Below are 22,461 nucleotides of genomic sequence, written 5' to 3' on the forward strand. Positions count from 1 at the left end.
AAGTTATTAGCAGCAACATATATAAGGTTAATAGGGGTGACATATGTCGCCGCTAATAGTCGCCACGTTGATTAAAAAAAATTATCAGCGGCGACACGTGTTGCCGCTAAAAATTGACAATATGCATTATAACAGCTCAACCCCAAAACACAACCGAAATCCATTATAATCTTCGGGTTGCCATATACATCACTCTCTCTACTCTCTCCAACTAAACTCTCCGACTCAAGCGGAAGAGGCTCTCGGTCGGTAGGCAGAGGGGGCTCTCGGTTGGCAGGTAGAGGAGACTCTCGATCGGCCGGAGAAGGGCTTCGTGCTTGATGTAGGTGGCTGACAGAGGAGACTCTTGGTCGACAAGCGAAGGGCTTCATGCAAGAGACAGTCTCCCATAGGTCTAGTGAGAGTCTCTTCTCCATTTTATATATATATATATATATAAATATATTATGTATATATTTTAGTATATATATCTGTATGTATATATATATTCTGTATAGTGATGACGAAATAATTATTAATTTTTTTTTGTTTGTATATGTCACGGGCAGCTAGGAAATCAAAATGAATATTCTCTTTTGAATTTTATATTTAAATTAAAAAACAATTGGGTTTCTTAATATATGGATTTATTTGTCAAAAAATTTATTTACAAAATAATAAAATAAAATTATTAGTAAAATTTTGTCGGATATTAAATAGTGTGTTTTAAAATATCAATTCAAATTACTAAAAATAATCGAATGTAGTGTAAAAGTTCTAACCATTAACAATAAGTTTTTTTATCAAGAAGAAAAATATTTATAAAATTCCAAAATGTGATCAAAAAAATTATTTATAATTATAATTTAGCAAATTACATATTGAAATTAAATAAATAAAATAAATAGAATTTTTGCCTCCTATATATCTATATATATATAAGTATTTAGATATACATGTCTGTAGGTGTGTGTGGTGTATATGTATATATGTGTGAGGTATATATATATATGTGTGTGTGTTTTATGTATTTATTTTATATGTGTTATTATTATTTTTTTGTTTTACTAACTTTCTTTTCTATTTAGGAGAAAATAAATTTGTGTAATTCTTGGAACCTTTTTTTTTTGAGCATTTTATTAATTGGTATGTGTCTCTTATTATTATTATTATTATTATTATTATTATTAGGATCTTGATCGTGTCGGGGGTCAGGATAGGGTATTCATAGGGTCGGGATAAGGTCGGGGGTCGGGATAGATCTTTATAGGGTTGCGGGTCGGGATAAGTCTTTATATGGTCGGGATATGGTCTTTATAGGGACGGCATAGAGTTCATAGGGTTGGGGTCGGAATAAGGGTTTTATAGGGTCGGGATATGGTCTTTATTGGGTTGGGATATGGTTCATAGGGTCGGAATAATGTCGGGGGTCGGGATATGATTTTTATCGTGTCGAAGAAATGATACTCAATTCGATTGAAAAGTTGAGAGAAGGCGTCCTCCAAGAAAGTTTACTTGTCAGGATATCTTAGATCAAGTTAATGCCCTACCACCCAAGTCTCGGGGAAACGTGAGAGGTTTGTATGTTTGAGACGAAAAAGAGGTGCAGAGGATAGTAATTGGAGGAAAAAAAGCATCTTTTATGAACTTGACTACTAGAGTACGAACGAGTTAAAACACAACATAGATGTTATGCATGTTGAGAAGAATGTATGTGACAGTGTCCTTGGTACTTTCTTGGATAACAATAAGTCAAAAGACACTACTAATGCAAGACATGATCTGAAGAATATAGGAGCTAGGAACGCATTATGGATATATATAGATCAAAATAAAAAAGTTAATGAAACCACATGCTCCTTACGTGTTGACTCCTGAAGATAGGCGAGAATTTTTTCAATTTCTTAAAGGTATTAAATTGTCAGATGGTTTTTGTTCAAACTTGAAAAAGAAAGTGACTGATAATGACTCAAATATCATTGGCTTGAAGTCACACAACTATCATGTGATAATGCAACGATTACTTTCAGTGGGTATCCAGAAGTTTCTAGCAGAATCTATATCAAGCACCATAATGTAACTATGCAATTTCTTCAGACAATTATGTTCGCAGACCTTGAATGTAAATAATATGGAGAAAGCTCAAAGGGAGGTCATTCACATCTTATGCAAAATGGAGTTGATTTTTCCCCCAACTTTTTTTGACATGATGATACATTTGGTCTTGCATTTGCCAGAAGAGGCTATATTGAGTGGGCCAGTATTTATGAGATGGATGTATCCGTCTGGATGACTCCTATAATGGAATATCTCACGACTGGAAAGCTGCTTGATGACAGGAAAGACGCGAGAAAATTGCTTTATCAAGCTCCACGGTATGTAATAGTTGAGGTAATCCTATATCGATGAGGTCATTCGTTGCCCCTCCTACGGTGTGTTCTGCCCGAGGAAGCAAAATCCATTTTACAAGAAATGCACGAAGGATTTTGCGAAGACCACGCTGGAGGGCAAAACCTGGCACTGAAGGTACTGGGACATGGCTATTTTTGGCCCACTTTAACGAAGGACTCGATCTCATATGTTCAAAAGTGCAACAAATGCCAGCATTTCGCTATAGTTGCCCAAGCTGCCCCAGTCAAGCTAACAATGATTTCATCCCCTTGGCCATTTTCAGCATGGGGAATTTACTTGATAGGATCCCAACCCATGGGAAAAGGAGAGGAGGGGTATGCAATAGTGTTGATCGATTATTTCACGAAGTGGGTAGAGGCTAAACCTCTGGCAACCATCACCTCAAAGAGAGTCCTGGATTTCGTTGTGAAGAATATCGTATGTCGATTTGGACTCCCTAAAAAGATCGTGTCAGACAACGGAACGTAGTTTGATAGTGATCTCTTCACAGACTTTTGTGAAAAATATGGCATAACCAAGATTTTCTCGTCAGTAGCATACCCACTAGCCAATGGGCAGATCGAGGCTGTAAATAAGACCCTGTAGGCAAGCCTGCAGAAAAGGTTGGATGAAGCCAAAGGATTATGGCCCAAGCAGCTTCCACGAGTACTCTATGCCTACCGGACCTCACAGTAGAGTCTAATGCAGATATTTCTTGACAAAGAGATTTTATCTTGGTAAAGTATTGGCTGATCGTCATGTTGCGTTGTGTGATAGAGAGAAGCTCGTTCTCTAGAAGCTACAATCTCACATCATTATTCTTTGTGAATAATGATGCCAAAGTATCTCATGCTTCCTTCGGTGTCTTCGATTCCCTGATGTCTTCTAACATTTCATCTTCGACTATGGTCCGAATAGCAAACAATGTTTTTCCAGTTTTAATCTTCCATTTCTCTAGAGTAGCTGCATCCTCTGGTTATGTGACCTCGTTAGCTTTAACGATCTCCCACAAGTCTTGGCCTTGGAGATATGCCTCCATATGCAATGACCACGTGTTGTAATATTGAGAGTTAAGTTTCTTAATTTCAATGACCACTTGAAGGTCACCCATCATGGCTTGGCAAAAATTTTATCTAGTCCAAGCAAGTTTGATTTTCACAACAAAATTTGTAGTACTAAACAACACACGATCTCTCAAGAAACTTAACAAACGACTCTAAGAAAGTTCTCTCAATGACAATCTCAAGAAATTTTTTCTGATGTGGAAGTTCAGTCAAAGCTGCAACCACAGAGCATACTCAAAATTTTAAAAGATCTAACAACCTTAGCTCTTGATACCACATGTTGAACACCACACCACGTGAAAAACGTGATTACTCTATTATTACAAAAGTAATTACACCAAGACTTAGATACAATATTTGACCACAGTACACACTAAACACTTACACAGTTTATTTTGGAGCACTCACTAATAACTTCTCTCACTCTTCAACATTATAATAGTCTTGACACAAAAAGCTAGAAAACTAAAAGAGATTTTTTCTTAAATACACTTTTTTTTACTGTTTTATGGTTCCTATTTTTTTTTTTTAAAAATACGCACTAAAGTTTTCAAAAATATGATTTTCAAAGTTTCATAATTACGAAAATACGGTTTTTAGAAAAAACAACTCACTAGACCAACTAAGCATCAACAAAAAAAAATCTTAAAAAACGTGAAAACGTGAAAACACAAAAAAAACCTAAAAACAACGTGGAAAACAACTTGAAAAAAAGAGACAAAACCGTAAAAATGTAAAAAAAAAATTAAAATCGTAAAATTGAAAAAAAAAATTTGTTTGACCATAAAAACTTAATTTTCAGCGAAAATTAGTATTTTATGTAATTTTCTCAAAACTAAAGATAACTCTCCAAGTTTCTAACTAAATGTTTCTTAAAAATCTCTTGAAGCTTTACCATAATTCTAAATAAATATAGAGTAATCGTTAAGTAGAATTTTCAAGAGGCGGTGGTCACTTTTAACATAATATTGATGTAGCCAAAAATATTATCAATGTTCTAGATAAATATTTTTTTAAAAAGTGCTACAGTGTAATAATATATGAAACATTAGCGGTCGGGGTTTTTTTTTTTCTCTCAAAACAAGTAAAGCGATCGAGGTTAATCTTTTAGTCTTAGGTTATATTTCTTAGTTATCCGTAAAATAAATGGAAAAATCAAGAAACGACAATTTTAATTGATATAATAACTAGATACCTGCAAAAAGTGCTTGTAAGCCCAATCCGGGAACCAGGGTCGCTTATAAACGACAACACCAAGAAGCTTCTTCAAACCCTCGACGGTTTCAGGGAGCATCAACTCCTGCCACGACCTGACCCCAACCCTATTGAAAGCTTCTTCGCTCTGAGACTCGGTTATGGCAAAGTTGGAGTTCGACAGCACCAAAAATGTGACGAACTCCGGCTCCATGGCCGCCATCTTCGATCCCACTATTTCGCCGTAGCTGCATCCGACCACCGCGCACCGTTTCACCCCCAACAGTTTAAGCCCCTTTGTCAGGCACTCGGCCTGGAACACCGGTGATCGCTCAGTGCGGTCGGTGGTGGAACCGCCGAAGAAGAGAAGGTCTGGCACGAAAACCTCATGCGTGCTCTCAAATGCCATGATTTGAAGCAGCCACGTCAGAACTCCTGTGGCCGCAAAATCGTGTAGAAACACTAGAGTAGGCTTTTCAACATGGTTGGAAGATTTAATAACCTGATTGGCTTGGTTTTTGTATGTTTCGATGATGTGGTTAGGTGCCCAGAAGTGAACCACTGTCCCTGCTTGGATTTCTATGGTTTGAGATCTTAACCCATAGAATTTCAAAAGGGATTGGAGAATTGGATTCAGAGCTGTTGAAAGGTTCACCATCTCAGTAGTTTTTTTTTTGTTCTTTTTATGTTATCAAATGTTGTGTCCCCTATATATAGCAAACAATACTTTCACAGTTTAAAATGACTTCGTTCAAATTTATGTAAATGAAAAGAGAAATTAAATATGTATTGACTTCTGCCACAAAAAGCAAGTTTGTTGACTTCGTGCAATAATACTTTCTGCAAGTTAAATAATGCAGGGGTAACGATCTTGGCCACATGCCGATAAAGATAAGACAAGTTAACACTGCATTCCCATTTAATTTTAATAATAAGTATCAGGATTAAATATGCATTATTTTTTTTACTTTAAACTATTTTACTATTGTATTACAATTTTACACTTATCTTTTCGTTTAGTTAAAATATTTTTCAATATTCGACAAATTAATATGAAAACATCACTTAATTTTAACACAAAATTTATTTGAATATTATCAAAATATTCCAAATTTTATAATATATCTATTATAATAGAAAAGAAAAGAAAAAAAAATCAAACTTCAATATTAAATTTCAAAAAATCTAAAAAAATATAAGTTTTAAATAATTTTAATTAATTAACAGCATAAATTTGAACCCATTAATCCTTTTAAGTTTTTCTCAGATTTTTAATTAATTGCGATAATACTTTTTTTATTTTACGTTTTTAATTAATTATTATTTTCTAATAATTTTTAGAAACTTAAAAAGAAAAAAAACTAAATTAAAAATTTTATAAAAAGTAAAATAAATGATGATACAGTATAAAATAATTGTTTTTCTCAACAATTATTTAGGGAAAAAATTATAAGATCGCAGTGCTGTAGAAGATTACAAGGTCAAATCTTAGACTACTAGTCGTTTTGAGCTTAATCCTTAAACTCTGGCCTTCGTAGGTTCAAAATCCATGGGTGTCATACTGGTCCTCGAATAATTAATGGTAGTAATAATAGTAGAACTACCAAATGATGTTGTCCTTGTCATCCATTTTGGGGTAGAACAAGCAGGCTTTAATTAGGAGTTGTGGGGCAGCTGGAGGATGTGAGGTTTGATGAGAAAGACCCTTCTCGATTGTTGAAGAATTTGATTAGGATAGGCCCCGAATGTCATTAACCACGCCTTGGTACTACAAGAAACAGAGGCTTTTGTGGCCACTAATGTTGCTGCAAATGTCATTCCAGAGTCGCCCCTGTTGGAAACTAAGTTCCAAAATGTATAGCAAAAGGGCAACCAATATTTTAAAATTATCATATAAAAGAAGAAGGATCATACGAGTTGAGCCTATTAAGAATCTTTACTTTCTTTTAGTCTATTTAAACGAACATTCAATCAAAGCTTTATGTCAAGAACTCAACTACAGTCTTTCAGATCGTTCTCTACACCTCAAGATGTGTGTAGACACGTAAAGAAACTATATATTCACTACTACAAAATTGGGCTTTCCCGACACCCAACCATGACTGTTGTAATTGCTTAGTGGGACTCTACGCCGGCTGTTAAAAACTGTAGGCATAGAGACCAATGCCGACAGCTAATTACTGTCACTGTTGCTTTTGACTGTTGCCATTGACCCCAACGCCGACAGTTAATTCTAGACCAATGCCAACAGTTAAAATGTGTCACTATTGACCCCAACGTCGACAGTTAATTCGAGACCAATGTCAACAGTTAAAATGTGTCGCTATTGACCCCAACGTCGACAGTTAATTCGAGACCAATGTCAACAGTTAAAATGTGTCGCTATTGACCCCAACGCTGACACTTAATTCGAGACCAATGCCGACAGTTAAAAGGTATCGCTATTGACCCTGTTGACCGCGTTTTTAGCCAACGACGTGTGAACGTCAAAAACGATAAAACCTTCAAGAGAAAATAAACGACACAGACGATTTTATAGTGGTTCAGCCCCAATATGATGGTAATAGCATAATCCACTTAGAGTTGTCATTATAGATCTACACTCAAGATCAGATGAACCTGAGTCAACTGAGTTTCTTCAGTGCAGATTACCAGAATACAAGAATTCTCTCAAATACAAGTACTCTCTCTCTCTAGAAAATTCGGAATTCAAAGTTCAAAATTCCCAAAAGTCCAAAAGTCCCCTTTATGATGCCATAAGCCTTGTATTTATAGGCTCAGGATCGTACAGATGATATCCCCCATCATCGGGAAATTTTATTATTCACATTTTATTTAAATTACAATAATATTCAAAATGTAACAATACACTATATTCGTGGGATAAATGAGAGATTCCCGCGTATGCCAAGACCGATTCTTGTTGAAGCCGTTCCAGGGAATCTTGATGTAGTCCTGCTCTATCTAGTCGATCCATATCACATTCAGTCTGGTCGGCCAAACCTTCACTGGGCAGACACGCACTTAACTGGGCAGACATGCACTTGGCTGGGCAGACAGGTCATGACTGGTCGGACATGGTCATGACTGGGCAGACATGCACTTGGCTGGGCAGACAGGTCATGACTGGTCGAACATGGTCATGACTGGTCGGACATGGTCATGACTGGGCAGACAAGGTCATGCTTGGGCAGACAAGGTCATGCCTGGGCAGACAAGGTCATTCTTGGGCAAACATGCACTTGACTGGGCAGACATAACACTTGGCTGGGCAGACAGGTCATGACTGGTCGGACATGGTCATGACTGGGCAGACAATCATATGACTGGTCGGACAAGGTCATGCCTGGTCGGTCATGACACTTGACTGGCCAGTCAAAATTCTTCATTGGTCTACCGGGTCACTCCTAAGCCAGATCACTTTATCACAACTCTGAGGAGCCAATATATTTATTGACTATTAATGTGTCGTTTACGGACCATGCACTGCCACTTGTCACCTATATTGCCACGTCATCGATCTCGAATTTTTGGGGATAACATTTGCCCCCCAAGTTTATTATACGATTTTCTTGTATGATAAACTTTTCTTCTAGCAAAATGTTCTTGAGGTCATTCGAAAGCTCCTATCCGGTCGATAACTTTCACATAAACCCACGACTGCACTTGCCTTTTGATTTCTTCAAATTCTATTTTTTGATCTTATGGCTGTGTGTGTTTGGGTGAAAAAATGTGTTTGTGCTAGGGATTTTAGGGCCTTGCTTTTTTCGGCTTAGGATTTGGGTTGTGGTAAGGGACATGGCCGATTGGCCATTGCTATTTCTTTTGTAAAAATTATGGTCCGATCGGACCACACAACAGCCCCTCGGTCCCAAGATGCATCCGACCGGATGCTGGCTATGGCACGAAATAGGTCCTTCGGATGCTTGAGCTGCTCAGACTAGACCCCACAGAACCCTCGGACACGCCTCCTCGGACACCAGGTGTCCGGTCGGACACGACACCACTCCTCGGGTGTCTTGGCATTTCTTGGCTCCTCGGACCAAGCATGGCATGCCTTAGGCACTTGGCGCGCCACTTGGACCAAAAAAATTTCTTGGCTCCTCGAACCAAGCATGGCATGCCTTAGGCACTTGGCGCGCCACTTGGACCAAAAAAATTTCTTGGCTCCTCGAACCAAGCATGGCATGCCTTAGGCACTTGGCGCGCCACTTGGACCAAAAAAATTTCTTGGCTCCTCGGACCAAGCATGGCATGCCTTAGGCACTTGGCGCGCCACTTGGACCAAAAAAATTTCTATGTCCAAAAATTTTAATTCACGCTCACCCTAGGGACCTTAAGCACTTTTTAGGCACTTTAGGCACAAAATTTATTTTTTCTCCATACATACTATATTTTCACTACTTAGATAAATTTTTTCTAAGTAGAAAAATAAATTTTGCTCTTGTTGAATTTTATCTGTATGGTTACTCACCTCCCCATTTTTTATTTTTTGTAGATGAATCGCTTTGACTGTAGGGGAGGTGACAACCACACGAATTCTGATACGTCCATCCCGCAATCGAGCGATACTCCTCCAAGTAGCGCCTCTTCGTTGTTAGTCATGCTCAACAATAGAGTTTCCTACTCGACCAGTGATACATGCTCAGCTGACCCGGGAAGTTGTATCCCTCCCGACCGGGAAAACGTTGCACCTGATCAGCTAGACTTTGTACCTTGCCAGTAGTTTAATCTTTTTTGTTGTGAAGACAACTGTTGCTTAGCAACTTTGATATTTTTCTCATACAACCGAGCTATTGGCATTTATACTTTACTTTTCTTTGTTAACTTAAAACATTCTAAGTCTTTTTAGACTTAAGAAGTTATAAGTTTTTTGTGAATAGTAAAGTCACTCTAATGTATGTCTTATATTTTCGCATGAGTACTTAGTTTTCTAACTTAGAAATTCTAGACATTTCATAAGTCCATACTAAGTATACTTTCTCACACTCTTATTACTCTAACATTTTATGAGCATAATGTTTATTGTCACACGAATATCTGCTCCTAACTTGAAATTTTAAAAAAATTCCAAGTTACTTAAGCTTTGTCTAACAAGTTAGCTTAATGGCCTTTTTGGACTTCGAAAATTTACAGGTCAGCCTAAAAACAGATATATTAACTCGTGCTCTTATTGCCTGTGTTAAATTATATACCAGTATACCCCATGTGCCCCCCAGGTGATCGAGGGTTGAAAGATCCTTAGTCACTCGCTACTTGACTGAATCTGTTCGATCAGTTAATTACTCGTGAAACACATAGAATATATGGAAAATATTTGAGCAGTTGAACACTGCTTGAATGTATCGACCAGTTGAACATTGTCCGATTTTACCGACCAGTTGAACACTGCTCGGATAACTAACACACATGCATATTTGTAGAAAGAATCGAGCACGCTGCGCGCAGTCTCTTTTATTACTCGTAAATTAAAAGGGACAAAACATGTCTAACAACGAGTCTTAAACAACCAAAATTGTTCAAAAATAAAATGACTGGTTAGAAAATAACCAACTCATAAACCAAACTTAAATAACAAGTCAAACAACTCGAAATCAAGCTACCACTCTGAAAGTGGTATTTAGAAATAATATATCCTCCAATGCTCGCCACTCCAGTGGTTTCTGGTCCTAGCACTCCCGCTCAGCATACTTCTCCTTTGCTTCGTTGCTTTCCTCAGCCAAGTGTGGACCTCCACATATAGTGTCTAAGGTAAAGTCTATAGGTCCAGGCTGCAAGGGTGGAGATCTTTGTCACTTGAAACCAGGATTGCTGCTGCCTCCTTCTCCCTGGGGTGTCTCTGCCCGATACTTCCTCAACTTGCCCGACCGGAGAAGAAATTCGATCTCGTCCTTCAGGTGATTGCATTCATTCGTGTCGTGACCATAATCTCCATGGAAACAACAAAACTTATTCATGTCTCTCTTCCTCATCTCTTTCCTGATGGGTGGAGGTTTCTTGTAGGGAACCTCTTCATGACTAGCAAGATATATTTCCGCTCGGCTAGCCGAGAGAGTGGTGTAGTTAGTGAATTGAGGCTCATATTTGGTTGGATTTTCACTTGAATTCAACTTTGCTTTCTTTTCCTCATGGTGGTCAGACCCGTTATTTCCATGTTTCCTTCCACCAGAGTCAATTGATCCACCCGGATTGTTTATGCCATTCTCCTCCTTCTCTATTGCATCATCCAATTTCTTATACTTGTCCGCCCGGTCAAGAAATTGTTGAAGTGTTGAAATTGGATTTCTATGTATACTGTCCCACAAAGGGCTCCGATAAGTTATCCCAGCAGATATGGCAACCATCTTCCCCTCGTCTCCTACAGCAGTTGCTCTATTGGCTTCTCTCATGAATCTCTGTATATAGTTCTTTAGAGACTCATCTTTTCCTTGTTTGATATCTGCCAAGTGGTTTGCATAAACTGGTGGAGTCCGGGCAGTGTTGAATTGTCTACAAAACTCCTTCCTGAATGCTTCCCAAGAGGTAATGGAGTTCGGCTTAAACTTCCAATACCATTCCTGGGCAGTATTCGATAATATAGTCGGGAAAACTCTACACTGATAATCGTCACTTACTCCTAGCAATTCCATCTGGTCCTCAAACTTCCCAATATGTCTGATGGGATCTGCCTTTTTTGTATATACTGGCAGTACCGGTGCTTTATATTTTGCCGGTGGCTGGGCTGCTCTAATCCGAGCACAAAATGGGCTGCCACTCCGGTGGTCTATTGCATCTATCCCGGAAGGTCATTTTGATAAACCTTGCACTGTAGCTGCTAGTACATCCAACTGGGCTTGGATGGCTGGTGCAACTGATGGAGTTCCAAGATCTTGACCGCCTGGTCGGGCATTACCATCTGGCGCGCCGTCGTCAAGTATTTCTATTTGACTGGCCGGGTGGTCCAGATTTTGCCCTTCGACCGGGACGATCCTCCTCTTGTTGGTGATATCATTCCTTAGATCCTTCCGGGAAGCCTGCTCTCCTACTCGATTGACCACCGTACTCTTCGATTTCCCAGAGGGCTTACTACGAGGGACTTGCGTTCTCCCACTACGTTGCTGGCCGGGGTGCAGTGGAGGCCTTTCGGTACACCCTAGGCAGTCTTTTTCTCCTTGTTGGTCATTGCCCTTCTTTTCCTTTGACTGGTCGGTGTGATGACTATCAGCCTCATCATGACCATGCCCATCTTTGAATTGTGAAGTCCTCTTCTCTCGAGGAGTCTTGGTCTGATCCTGCCTGGGTGGAGTCTTTTTACTGCCCGACTGGTGACTTCCTGATCTAGAAGTCTCTGATCGGTGGCTCCTGGAGGGGGTTCTAGAGTGCTCCCTTTGCGTCGAGGCAGTTCTGGATCGGTCCCCATCATCTTCCCGACCAGGGGGGTTACTCCTGCTTCTGCCCGGTCCTCGAGAATCAGCTCTGTCAGTGGTCCTCCGACCAGCGTTATTATTTCTTGCTCCCTGGGTGGCTACTTGTGCTGCGGCTTGAGCATTGGCTTGGCCCAATTGGGTAGCTGCTTCTAGAGCAAGTGCTGCTTCACAATATCTTCGGTTGACCTCCTCCTGTTGTTGTCTGAGCTCTTCGCTTCTGGCCTCCATATTGCGCCTTTGCTGCTCTAACGCGGCTTTCTGCCTAGCCATCGCTTCACCGAACGCCTCCTGTCTGGCGTGGAATTGTGCCATCTCCTCCTGGAAGGCCCCCATGGCCTCCTGGAGTTCTTCGACTTCTGGAGTCACGTCCTCGAGCATGACCCTAGGCTTAGTTTCACGATCTTGAAGGCTAGGACCTTCTGATCTGGCAGGCTCTTTAGAGGAGCCTGTCTTCTTGGAGGCCGCATTGGTGTTCTTAGGCGCCATAATACTTCAGGGACCGTCTGTGTAATGCCCCAAATTTCCTAATAAGGTTTAGGACCTTGATTAGGAGGCCGGGAGGGCCATAATTGATTTATTATAGTATTTAATGATTATATGCATGTTTACGTGAATTATATTATTATATGATGGTGAATGCATGCATATGGGAGTATTTATTATTATAGGGGTATTTTGGTAATTTGGCCACTGCCGTAATTGTATATTTTGGGTGCATGGTTGTGATTAATTAATATAACCACATTATAAGGTGGGTTGGTTCGAGCTATTCGGCATGAGACGATCATGAGATGTAATTGTTTGGTCTAGTCATAACGGGTTTAAGTCCGGGGCTCGGGGTGAATTTAATGATTAGAACATTACCAGGAATTAAAGGGTAATGGGATATGATTTATTGGTATTTGGGAATATTGAGAATAGCGGGAATTGGAGAGCGTTAATTATAATTAACGGGATAGGCGGGAAAGGACGGTTTTACCCTCGGAAGCTTTTAGAGGGATTTATTTGGCTTAAGGGCATTATGGTCTTTTGACCTTAAGGATTTATATCAGTTCTTGGGGGTTTGGAAGGCTGTGGAAACAGAACTAAAACAGAGCCTATCCTCATCACTTCTCTTTCTCCCCCGTGCAAGTTTTCCTTCATTCTTTTCTTTGGATTTTGAGAGCCACCTTGAGGAGTTAAGCTTGGAGATCAAAGGGGGAAGCTAGGGAACTTGTCTCAGCCATTAAAGGGGATTCAAATTGTGTTTGAGGTGAGTTCCAGTCTTGTATTTTATGGTGTGCTCTGTTTTTTAGTTAAGTTTTGAGTTTCTTAAGTTTTTACGCTTAGAATTGGACTTTGGCAATTGTTGAGTGTTTGGTTGGTTTGAGCTTCAGGTTTTGGTGGTTTCGGACCATTGGGAAGTTTGGTAACTTTGATTTGGTGATTTGGAGATGTTTAGATGGGTTTTTGGAAGGTTTTAAAAGTGGAAAAACGAAGAAAAATGGCTGGTGCAAAGTTGGGCCGCGGCCCTTAAGGGAAAAATTGCCCAAAAATGTGTTTTTGTGATGGAAACTTAACTCTAAGGGCCTAGAATCGGTCCTACTATTTAGTTGAGTGGGATTCGATGTTCCGGAGGCTTGGGTTGGGTTTGGAAGTATTTAATTACTCATTTTGATGAGGTTTTATATTTGGTTATGACTAGGTGACCGCTAAGGGCTTAAAGGTTGATCGTTCTCAAGGGTCGTTCTTTAAATCGTTCTAGCTCGAATCTGAGGTAAGAAAACTGCACCCTGTGTATATGTGACATGCATGGCTATTAATGATGCATGTTGGTTGATTATTGAGTATGGCATGCATGGCTATTATTGATGCATGTTGGTTGATTATTGAGTATGACATGCATGGTTATTATTGATGCATGTCGGTTGATTATTATTGTGACATGCATGGCTATTCTTGATGCATGTTGGTTGACTATTAAACGTGACATGCATGGCTGATATTGGTGCATGTTGGATTGCTGGATATATTGCATATGACGCATGACAAACTTGTGACTGGGACATGCTTTGTATACTGGGTATGATATTGTTCAGAGATTGTGCCTCTGTGGTTGTGCATGGTCCTAATTGTACTAGTATCTGTTTAGTAAGTATGCTGAACACCTTGTTTACGAGTATTGGGCATGTGATATATAATTGGTGGCATGACTTACTTGTGTATGGCACTAACTAGTCAGAGACCGACCCTAAGGTCGATGAACAAGCATTGAATGGCTCTATGGCATTAACGCTAGACCGACCCTAAAGTCGAGAATCATGCATTGAATGGCTCTATGGCATTAATGCTAGACCGACCCTAAGGTCGATGATCACGCATTGAATAGCTCCATGGCATTAATGCGGGACTGACCCTAAGGTCGAAGAACTTATAAGCGCTTGCCTGGTCTATGACCAGATGTTTATAGCCAAGGTATTTGACCTCGGTGACTATTTGTCACATGGCTAGGGGACGTTGTCCATAGCACGACTCCAGAGTCGGGAGGAGGGTTATGTTGGTGACCATTCACCATGCACCTGTCCTGATCAAACTTATGAAAGAATCACTTATCAGTTAAGCCCTGGTGACCCTATCGTCACGTGACTAGAGGGAGCTATGCTCATTATTGTGACTTTTGGCTATTGTCACCTATTTGCTTGGACTGATAGTCCTGAACGGTTATTATGATCGTTGTTGATATTATATCATGCTTTATTGTGTTTTCTTGCTGGGCTTTGGCTCACGGGTGCTACGTGGTGCAGGTAAAGGCAGGAGGAAGCTAGACCATCCTTGAGTTGGAGAGCTTAGGTGATGACGTGTACATATGCAGCTGCTCGTCCACCACGGCCGAGGTTTAAAGTGGAACTAGGGTCGAACCCTGTTTTGCCGCTTAGAACGGCCTGTTGTAAATATTTCCTGTAATAGACTCTGAAATTATATTTTCGGGATCCCAATGTATATATTAAACGTTCTAGTGAAACGTTACATCTTAACCAAAGTTTTTAATCCCTAAACCGCTAATCATACTTAGTTCACGATTTTGGCCAAATGACTCGATTAGCGGGTTTAGCACTGTTTACAAGGCACACCGTAACGGTCCCTGGAGTTTGGGGCGTTACATTCTGTCTTTCTCTTCAGGCTCTCAATGAAAGCACCAAAATGTTGACCGCGTTTTTGGCCAACGACGTGTGAACGTCAAATGTTATCCCCAAAAATTGGAGATCGATGGCGTGGCAATAGAGGTGACAAGTGGCAGTGCATGGTCCGTAAATGACACATTAATAGTCAATAAATATATTGGCTCCTCAGAGTTGTGATAAAGTGATCTGGCTTAGGAGTGACCCGGTAGACCAATGAAGAATTTTGACTGACCAGTCAAGTGTCATGACCGACCAGGCATCACCTTGTCCGACCAGTCATATGATTGTCTGCCCAGGCATGACTTTGTCTACCCAGTCATGACCATGTCCGACCAGTCGTGACCATGTCCGACCAGTCATGACCTGTCTGCCCAGGAATGACCTTGTCTGCCCAGGCATGACCTTGTCTGCCCAGTCATGACCATGTCCGACCAGTCATGACCATGTCCGACCAGTCATGACCTGTCTGCCCAGCCAAGTGCATGTCTGCCCAGTCATGACCATGTCCGACCAGTCATGACCATGTCCGACCAGTCATGACCTGTTTGCCCAGCCAAGTGCATGTCTGCCCAGTTAAGTGCGTGTCTGCCCAGTGAAGGTTTGGCCGACCAGACTGAATGTGATATGGATCGACTAGATAGAGCAGGACTACGTCAAGATTCCCAGAAACGGCTTCAACAAGAATCGGTCTTGGCATACGCGGGAATCTCTCATTTATCCCACGAATATAGTGTACTGTTACATTTTGAATATTATTGTAATTTAAATAAAATGTTAATAATAAAATATCCCGATGACGGGGGATATCATCTGTACGATCCTGAGCCTATAAATACAAGGCTTATGGCATCATAAAGGGGACTTTTGGACTTTTGGGAATTTTGAACTTTGAATTCCGAATTTTCTAGAGAGAGAGAGAGTACTTGTCTTTGAGAGAATTCTTGTATTCTGGTAATCTGCACTGAAGAAACTCAGTTGACTCAGGTTCATCTGATCTTGAGTGCAGATCTATAATCACAACTCTAAGTGGATTAGGCTATTACCATCATATTGGGGCTGAACCACTATAAAATCGTCTGTGTCGTTTATTTTCTCTTGAAGATTTTATCGTTTTTGACGTTCACACGTCGTTGGCCAAAAACGTGGTCAACAGACCCTAATGCTGCCAGTTAATAAAAGTTCAATGCCGACAGTCATAAAATGTCGCCAAAATTCAAATAAAAAATTATAATTAATGAATAGTGTAATTTTAAAAATAAACTAAATTTTGTAAATATATATTTATAAAAATTAAGTATTTATTAAAAACTTTTAAAACTAGATTTTTTTTGTTTCTAAATTTTTCATATTATTAACTTTTGTATTTATAATAATTTTTATATCAAAATTTAAATTTATTATTCTTTAACATATTTATAAAAGTAACTATATTATTCTTTAACACATTTATAAAATTTGTATTAGTTAAAAAAGAGTTGTTTTATTAATTGGAAAATTATTGTAAAAAAATTAATGAATATTATAATTTTAAAAATAAACTAAATTATGTAAATATATATATACATAAATTATGTATTTATTAAAATGTCGTCAAAATTCAAATAAAAAAATCTAAAAATATTGTTAATGAATAATTTAATTTTAAAAATAAAATTACTTATGTAAATATATATTTATAAAAATTATGTATTTATTAAAATCTTAAATTTTTCATATTATTAACTTTTGTATTTATAACAATTTTTATATTAAAAAATTATAATTAATGAATAATAAAATTTTAAAAATAAACTAAATTATGTAAATATGTATTTATTAAAAACTTTTAAAAGTACATTTTTTTGTTTCTAAATTTTTCATATTATTAACTTTTGTATATATAATAATTTTTATATTAAATTTTAAATTAATTATGATATTAAGAGTAACAATACATTAATTTAATTTTATAAAAAAAATTATTTGAATAATTTGTCAAACTTTTTAATGATATTAAATAGTACAATATAATATTTACAATTTTGATTTTTAAAAAAATAATATATAATGTAGTTAGCCAGTTTCAAACCCCCAACCTTCAAATCAAGTTAAGTTACTCTTCAAATAATATATATGGTTTCGTGCGCATATGTCAATTTTTTGTTTCGCGCGAAACCAAAATAAAAGCCCCCAATTTTTTGTTTCCCCTTCTATAATTGATACTTTTTCTCTCAGACCCATACCCCAAACCCCAATCTCTCATCTCAGACCCCAAACCACTCTCTCTCCTCTCAGACCCCAAAACTCAAACCCCAAACCTCTATAAGTCTCCCTCTCTCTTCTTTCAGACCTCAAACCCCAAACCACTCAAACCCCAAACGATTGAACCCCAAACTCTCGGGCATCCTCCGATCATCCTCTCGAGCAGCGGCACCCTCCGATCATCTCCTCGGGCAGCGGCGTCCTCTCAGGCAGCTCCATCGTAGGCGGCGTCCCCAAGCTCTCTGATCATCGTAGGCGGCATTCACGACATTCACAAGTGTATATATATATTGTTAATAACAACAGATCAATGTATATGGAAAAAACATATATAGTCACAATTTATAAAGTCCACACTACTACAAAAATGGGTTTTCCCGACAGTTTTTAACTGTCGCTATTGAGCAACGACAGTCGATTAACTGTCGTATTTGCCTATGCCGGCATAGGGGTAGCTACGCCGACAGTTAATACATGTCGCCGTTGCTGGCAACGCTGACAGTTAATAAGTGTCGTCGTTGTTGACAACGCCAACAATTAATACGTGTCGCCGTTGCTGGTAACGCCGACAGTTATTAGGTGTCGCCGTTGCTGGCAACGCCGACAGTTTTTAGATGTGCCGTTGCAGGCAACGCCGACAATTATTAAGTGTTGTGATTGGCTCTCTATGGTGTAGTAAAAGAATGGACATCAAAAATTAAATTAATTTAACATTGGTAACATTAAATTTATATTTGATTAGTTCTAACAATTTCTAATAAAAGAAATAAACTTATAAACTTTTTTATTCATCAATTTTATAAATTTATTACACAAACAACAGTCAACAATAAAAAAATAAACCAAATTTACATATTACAAAGACAAAAATTACATATCTAACTTAATAAAAATATATTTCATCAGATCTGCTCGTATTTTCTTTGCCAGTCCACAAAATCTTGCTTGGTGGTATCCAGTGCCTTCAACAAGCTAGAGTACCTCTCACCCAGTGAACTGCAATTACTCTATAAGTTTGCTATACGAGCCACATATTCATCAGCTAGCTGTTTCTTCTCATCGATAGATTCCTCATAACACTTCAGATATTCAGACTTTTACTTATCAATTGCTTCCAGCTGCTTGTTAAGTAACGCCAACTTATCTTCGATTGACCGGCATTTTAACAGAAGTGTATTTTTCTCTAATCCAACTTGGTCAATTAATCTCTTGATGAGATCAAGTATTGGACCTTCCAAATTGGGATTTTCATTGAATTCAAAAGACATCAAAAGGCATGCCCATATACATACTATTCGCATCTACAAAAGGAAATGAAAAAGAAAAAGGAGGAAAAATCATTGCAAACCTATTTTGTAAGAACATAGCTAGCTTCTGCCATTTTCTTGGACCATGACTTGATTTTTCATACTCTGATACAAGACCACCAAGGATCTAGAAAACAAACCACCACTGAACACATAAGTCAAGTTTCCTTTTTAACTTTTTACAAGAATATGAAGGTCAAGTCTACATACATCCATCAATCAAAGAGCATTGCAAGACAAAAATAGATCAACAAAGTACTGTAATTTATATGGGAATTGCAAGAAGGACTCTACATGAACTCCAAATGGCAATCATGTTTACTCAAAATCCAAAAACTTCAAATAGAAACCAAAGCATATAAATATAAAAGACCAACTCTACTCACAACTCCAATGGTTTTCATAATAGCTAAAGCTCTATTTATTTAAATGCTTATTTTTGGAGCTAAAGCACTATTAGTTTCTCCAATGAGGATATATGGAAAAGGGGAGCGAGAGGTCAAGATCTCAAAAAGTATGGTTGTTCACACTGCTAATAAAACTAGGGCAATTGTTTGCTAAAAGAAGATTTAGAGTGGTTCATATCATTAGACTAGTTTGCAGAACATAGCATGGCTTCCTAAACCCTCGGATTTTTCATGTGTTATTCAATAATTATTGCAAAGAGGGGACTGGAGGAGAAATCTCAAAAAAATTCCGTGCAAAAAATGCATTAAAGTAATTAAATTGATATATTGTTGAAGCTACACTAAATAAAGAAGAATAAGAACCACACTTACCGAAAATGCCTACCTTCACAACATTGTCGAACTTAGCATTTGTAGCATTGCAAGTTGTTCTAAGCTTCCTTTCCATGCTTTGTAAAGCATTTGAACATTGCATTCCTGCCTCCATATATTCGTTTTTCTTGTAATCCTGCAAGTTAAGCCAATGAAAATAATAAGCATGGCGGGTGAAAAATGGTCTAACACATGAGTATGCATACAGAGACAGCCATTGCAACATATAGAAGGTAAATATTCATGGGTGCTACTGTGCTAAAAATAATGCAAGAATTAAATGCACATGATTGCTGGTTGTTGATATCTGTCTACATTTAGTGATTTTTTATGTTCTTAGGCTCTGTATTGCTTACAAGTAATTCTAACCATTGAGCTCAAGCATTCATTTAATTATAACCACTAAGTTCAAGTATTAATATAATTTTAGCCACTGATCTCAAGCATACAATTTAAAACCACACTTAAATTGAAAACAAATTAATCTACATGAGATTGAAGTCATTTTCATGAAAACCACACTTTCTCTAAACACAATTTAAAAATTATCATAATACCAATTGATGATGACTCATTTTTCTATTAAAACCACAAATACATCATGACGTCCAAAATAGATTATTATTTTTTACTAGGTTCGCCACTTGCACCCCAACATCCATATTCGGAGACATCACAAGTGCACAATTGGCAGGTTGAATTCAGGTCGTTTGGCCCCTAAATAGAGTTTTCCTTACCATCTATCCTAACCTGTGAGGGTAAATGAAATTGGATAAAATAGATGCATGAACTGGCACTCCTCACCCACCCTACTCATTGTACTGCCATTATGGTTTTGCCTCTGTTGAAGAAAGCTGACATGTGATGGAAATAGGGTCTTTTCATTTTCCTAGACTTATATGGACATAAAATTTCCTAAACCAGATTCTCTTAACACATTGAGATCATGAAGCATGAACAGAACTTGCATACAGTACTAGCAATGTACATTACAAACACATAATTAGAAAGCAGGAACAATGAACTATCAAGCAAAAATGAATACTTACATGGACGAACGCAGTATAATGACCACCTCCCATGCTTCCAAAGTGATTACTCACTGCATAGAGCATATAACGATTACACGGGTGACCATTTTGGTGGCCAATATATGCTGCTAAATCAAGATCATCAACAGGATAGTCAACCTATGTTTCTAGCTTATTCTTCAAAAACCAGCTATATGAAAATCACTTCAAGTGAATAACCAAGACCTCAGGCAGTCTCCAAAGTTCTAACTTATTGCTAGCTTGACGATGCTCTTTGCAGCCAGGACAAAACCCGAAGTACAAATACCAATCACAATGACAAATTAGTCGTTCAAATCTAGAATTTAAAACGTTCTAATTTTTACCAAACTGAGTATTTTCGGAACCTAATCTAAGCTCATAGTATGACCTCTGTCAACAATCAATTTTTCTTACAGTTATACCCAATAACTAATGGAGTGCAACGACTCTCTGTGAAAAATTTCTTCGAACATTTGGTGAGCAAGTTCATCCAAACTTTCAATTGAACAAATCAACACTAAGAAACAAAACCCAGCAAGCACGACACTTACACGGAAAATTTCAAAAAACACATACATTGAGAGAGAACGAAACAGGGAGAGTAAAAAAATGAATGAGATAGAGAGATTACCAGCTATGTTTAAGCCTGTGAACCCGCGCTACCATGTGCTGTCCAGCCAGCCCCGTCCTTGCGCGGTTGATCCCAACCCCCGCGTCGTCGAGCCCAGCTAGCCCGGAGAACCCCACTCACCATCGAGCCCACCCCCTGAGCCCCCAGCCGTTGTTGAGCCCTTGAACCTCCGGCAGTTGTCGAGCCCAACCCGAGCGAGAGATGGGAGGATGAAGGAGTGAGAGAGCCGAGCCCCCTGCCTCTGCATCGAGCCCGCCGCCGTGATCAGACCATCAGCCACCCACCTCGCCTGCGCGCGAAGTCCTCCATGCACACTGTCAAAGAGGGATAGAGGAAGGCTGGTTGGGTTTGAGGAAGAAAATTGGGGCTGGCGGCTAGGGCTGGTTGGGTTTGAGGAAAAGAACAAGAGAGAGTGAGATTGAGATTAAGGGTTGATAGGGTTTAGTTATTATTATTATTGTTTGTTAAAAAAAATTTAGTTATTATTATAAAAATATATAAATACAAAAATAATGATATTAAGAAAAAATAATACAATAAAATATTAATGATATATTATTAGTTTTTATTTTCTAATTATATTTAAAAACTAACAACTTATAATTTTTTTTAAAAAATTGTTAAAACATTTAACTATATATAAATAACTTACTTTCAACCACTGCTAATTTTTTTCAAATATTTTCAACATGGATTTAAAAAAGTGAAAACACCAATATTATTAGTGAAATTTTAAAATTATTTTACAACATTTAACCAATAAATAAAATAACTCTTTTTTAATTAATTTTTTCATAAATATGTTAAATAAATAAAATTTAAGTATATTATTCATTATATCATAATGAATTTAAATTTTGATATAGAAATTATTATACATAAAAAGTTATTATAATGTTAAAAATTTAGAAACAAAAGAAAATCTAGCTTTTAAAGTTGTTAATTAATAAATTATTTTTATAAATATATTTACATGATTTATTTTATTTTTTAAATTATATTATTCATTAATTATAATTTTAGATAATTTTTTTATTTAAATTTTGACGACATTTTATAACTGTCGGTATTGAACTTTTATAAACTGTCGGCGTTGGAGTCAATAATGACAATTTTTAACTGTCGGCATTGGTCTCGAATTAACTGTCGGCGTTGAGGTCAATAGCGACACATTTTAACTGTCGGTATTGGTCTCGAATTAACTGTCGGCGTTGGGGTCAATAGCAACACATTTTAACTGTCGGCATTGGTCTCGA

The 22,461-nt window shown here is 38.0% G+C and overlaps 2 protein-coding genes across 9 annotated transcripts in view; both read right to left on the reverse strand.

Moving 5' to 3' along the window:
- Window positions 1-5,364, reverse strand: part of LOC133799201 (uncharacterized) — a 54,501-nt gene extending 49,137 nt beyond the window's left edge. For 2 of the 4 annotated variants that reach the window (XM_062237286.1, XM_062237285.1), the window contains exon 1: window positions 4,630-5,363. In XM_062237286.1, the coding sequence (XP_062093270.1) occupies window positions 4,630-5,286 (657 nt within the window). In that variant the 5' untranslated portion in view covers window positions 5,287-5,363. Of the gene's footprint in view, window positions 1-4,629 lie in introns of all 4 variants that reach the window. The other 2 variants (XM_062237284.1, XM_062237283.1) reach the window with 2 other exon arrangements.
- A 12,830-nt stretch (window positions 5,365-18,194) lies between these two features.
- Window positions 18,195-21,644, reverse strand: LOC133799248 (uncharacterized). Of its 5 annotated transcripts, none has more exons than XR_009876396.1 (5): window positions 21,206-21,644; window positions 20,572-20,624; window positions 19,523-19,658; window positions 18,785-18,870; window positions 18,195-18,667 (listed from the first exon to the last, which is right to left on the reverse strand). XR_009876396.1 is itself a non-coding variant. In XM_062237288.1 (5 exons), the coding sequence occupies exons 2-5, from the start codon at window positions 20,602-20,604 to the stop codon at window positions 18,655-18,657; spliced, it is 255 nt and encodes an 84-aa protein (XP_062093272.1). In that variant the 5' UTR covers window positions 20,605-20,624; window positions 21,206-21,644; the 3' UTR covers window positions 18,195-18,654. The 5 variants fall into 5 exon arrangements, 2 of the variants coding, with proteins under 2 accessions (XP_062093272.1, XP_062093271.1); XM_062237288.1 differs by having other exon boundaries at window positions 19,536-19,658; XR_009876395.1 differs by having other exon boundaries at window positions 18,195-18,870.
- Window positions 21,645-22,461: the final 817 nt, after the last annotated feature.

Source organism: Humulus lupulus, chromosome 1 (genome assembly GCF_963169125.1).
Source record: "Humulus lupulus chromosome 1, drHumLupu1.1, whole genome shotgun sequence".
Classification (NCBI taxonomy): domain Eukaryota; kingdom Viridiplantae; phylum Streptophyta; class Magnoliopsida; order Rosales; family Cannabaceae; genus Humulus; species Humulus lupulus.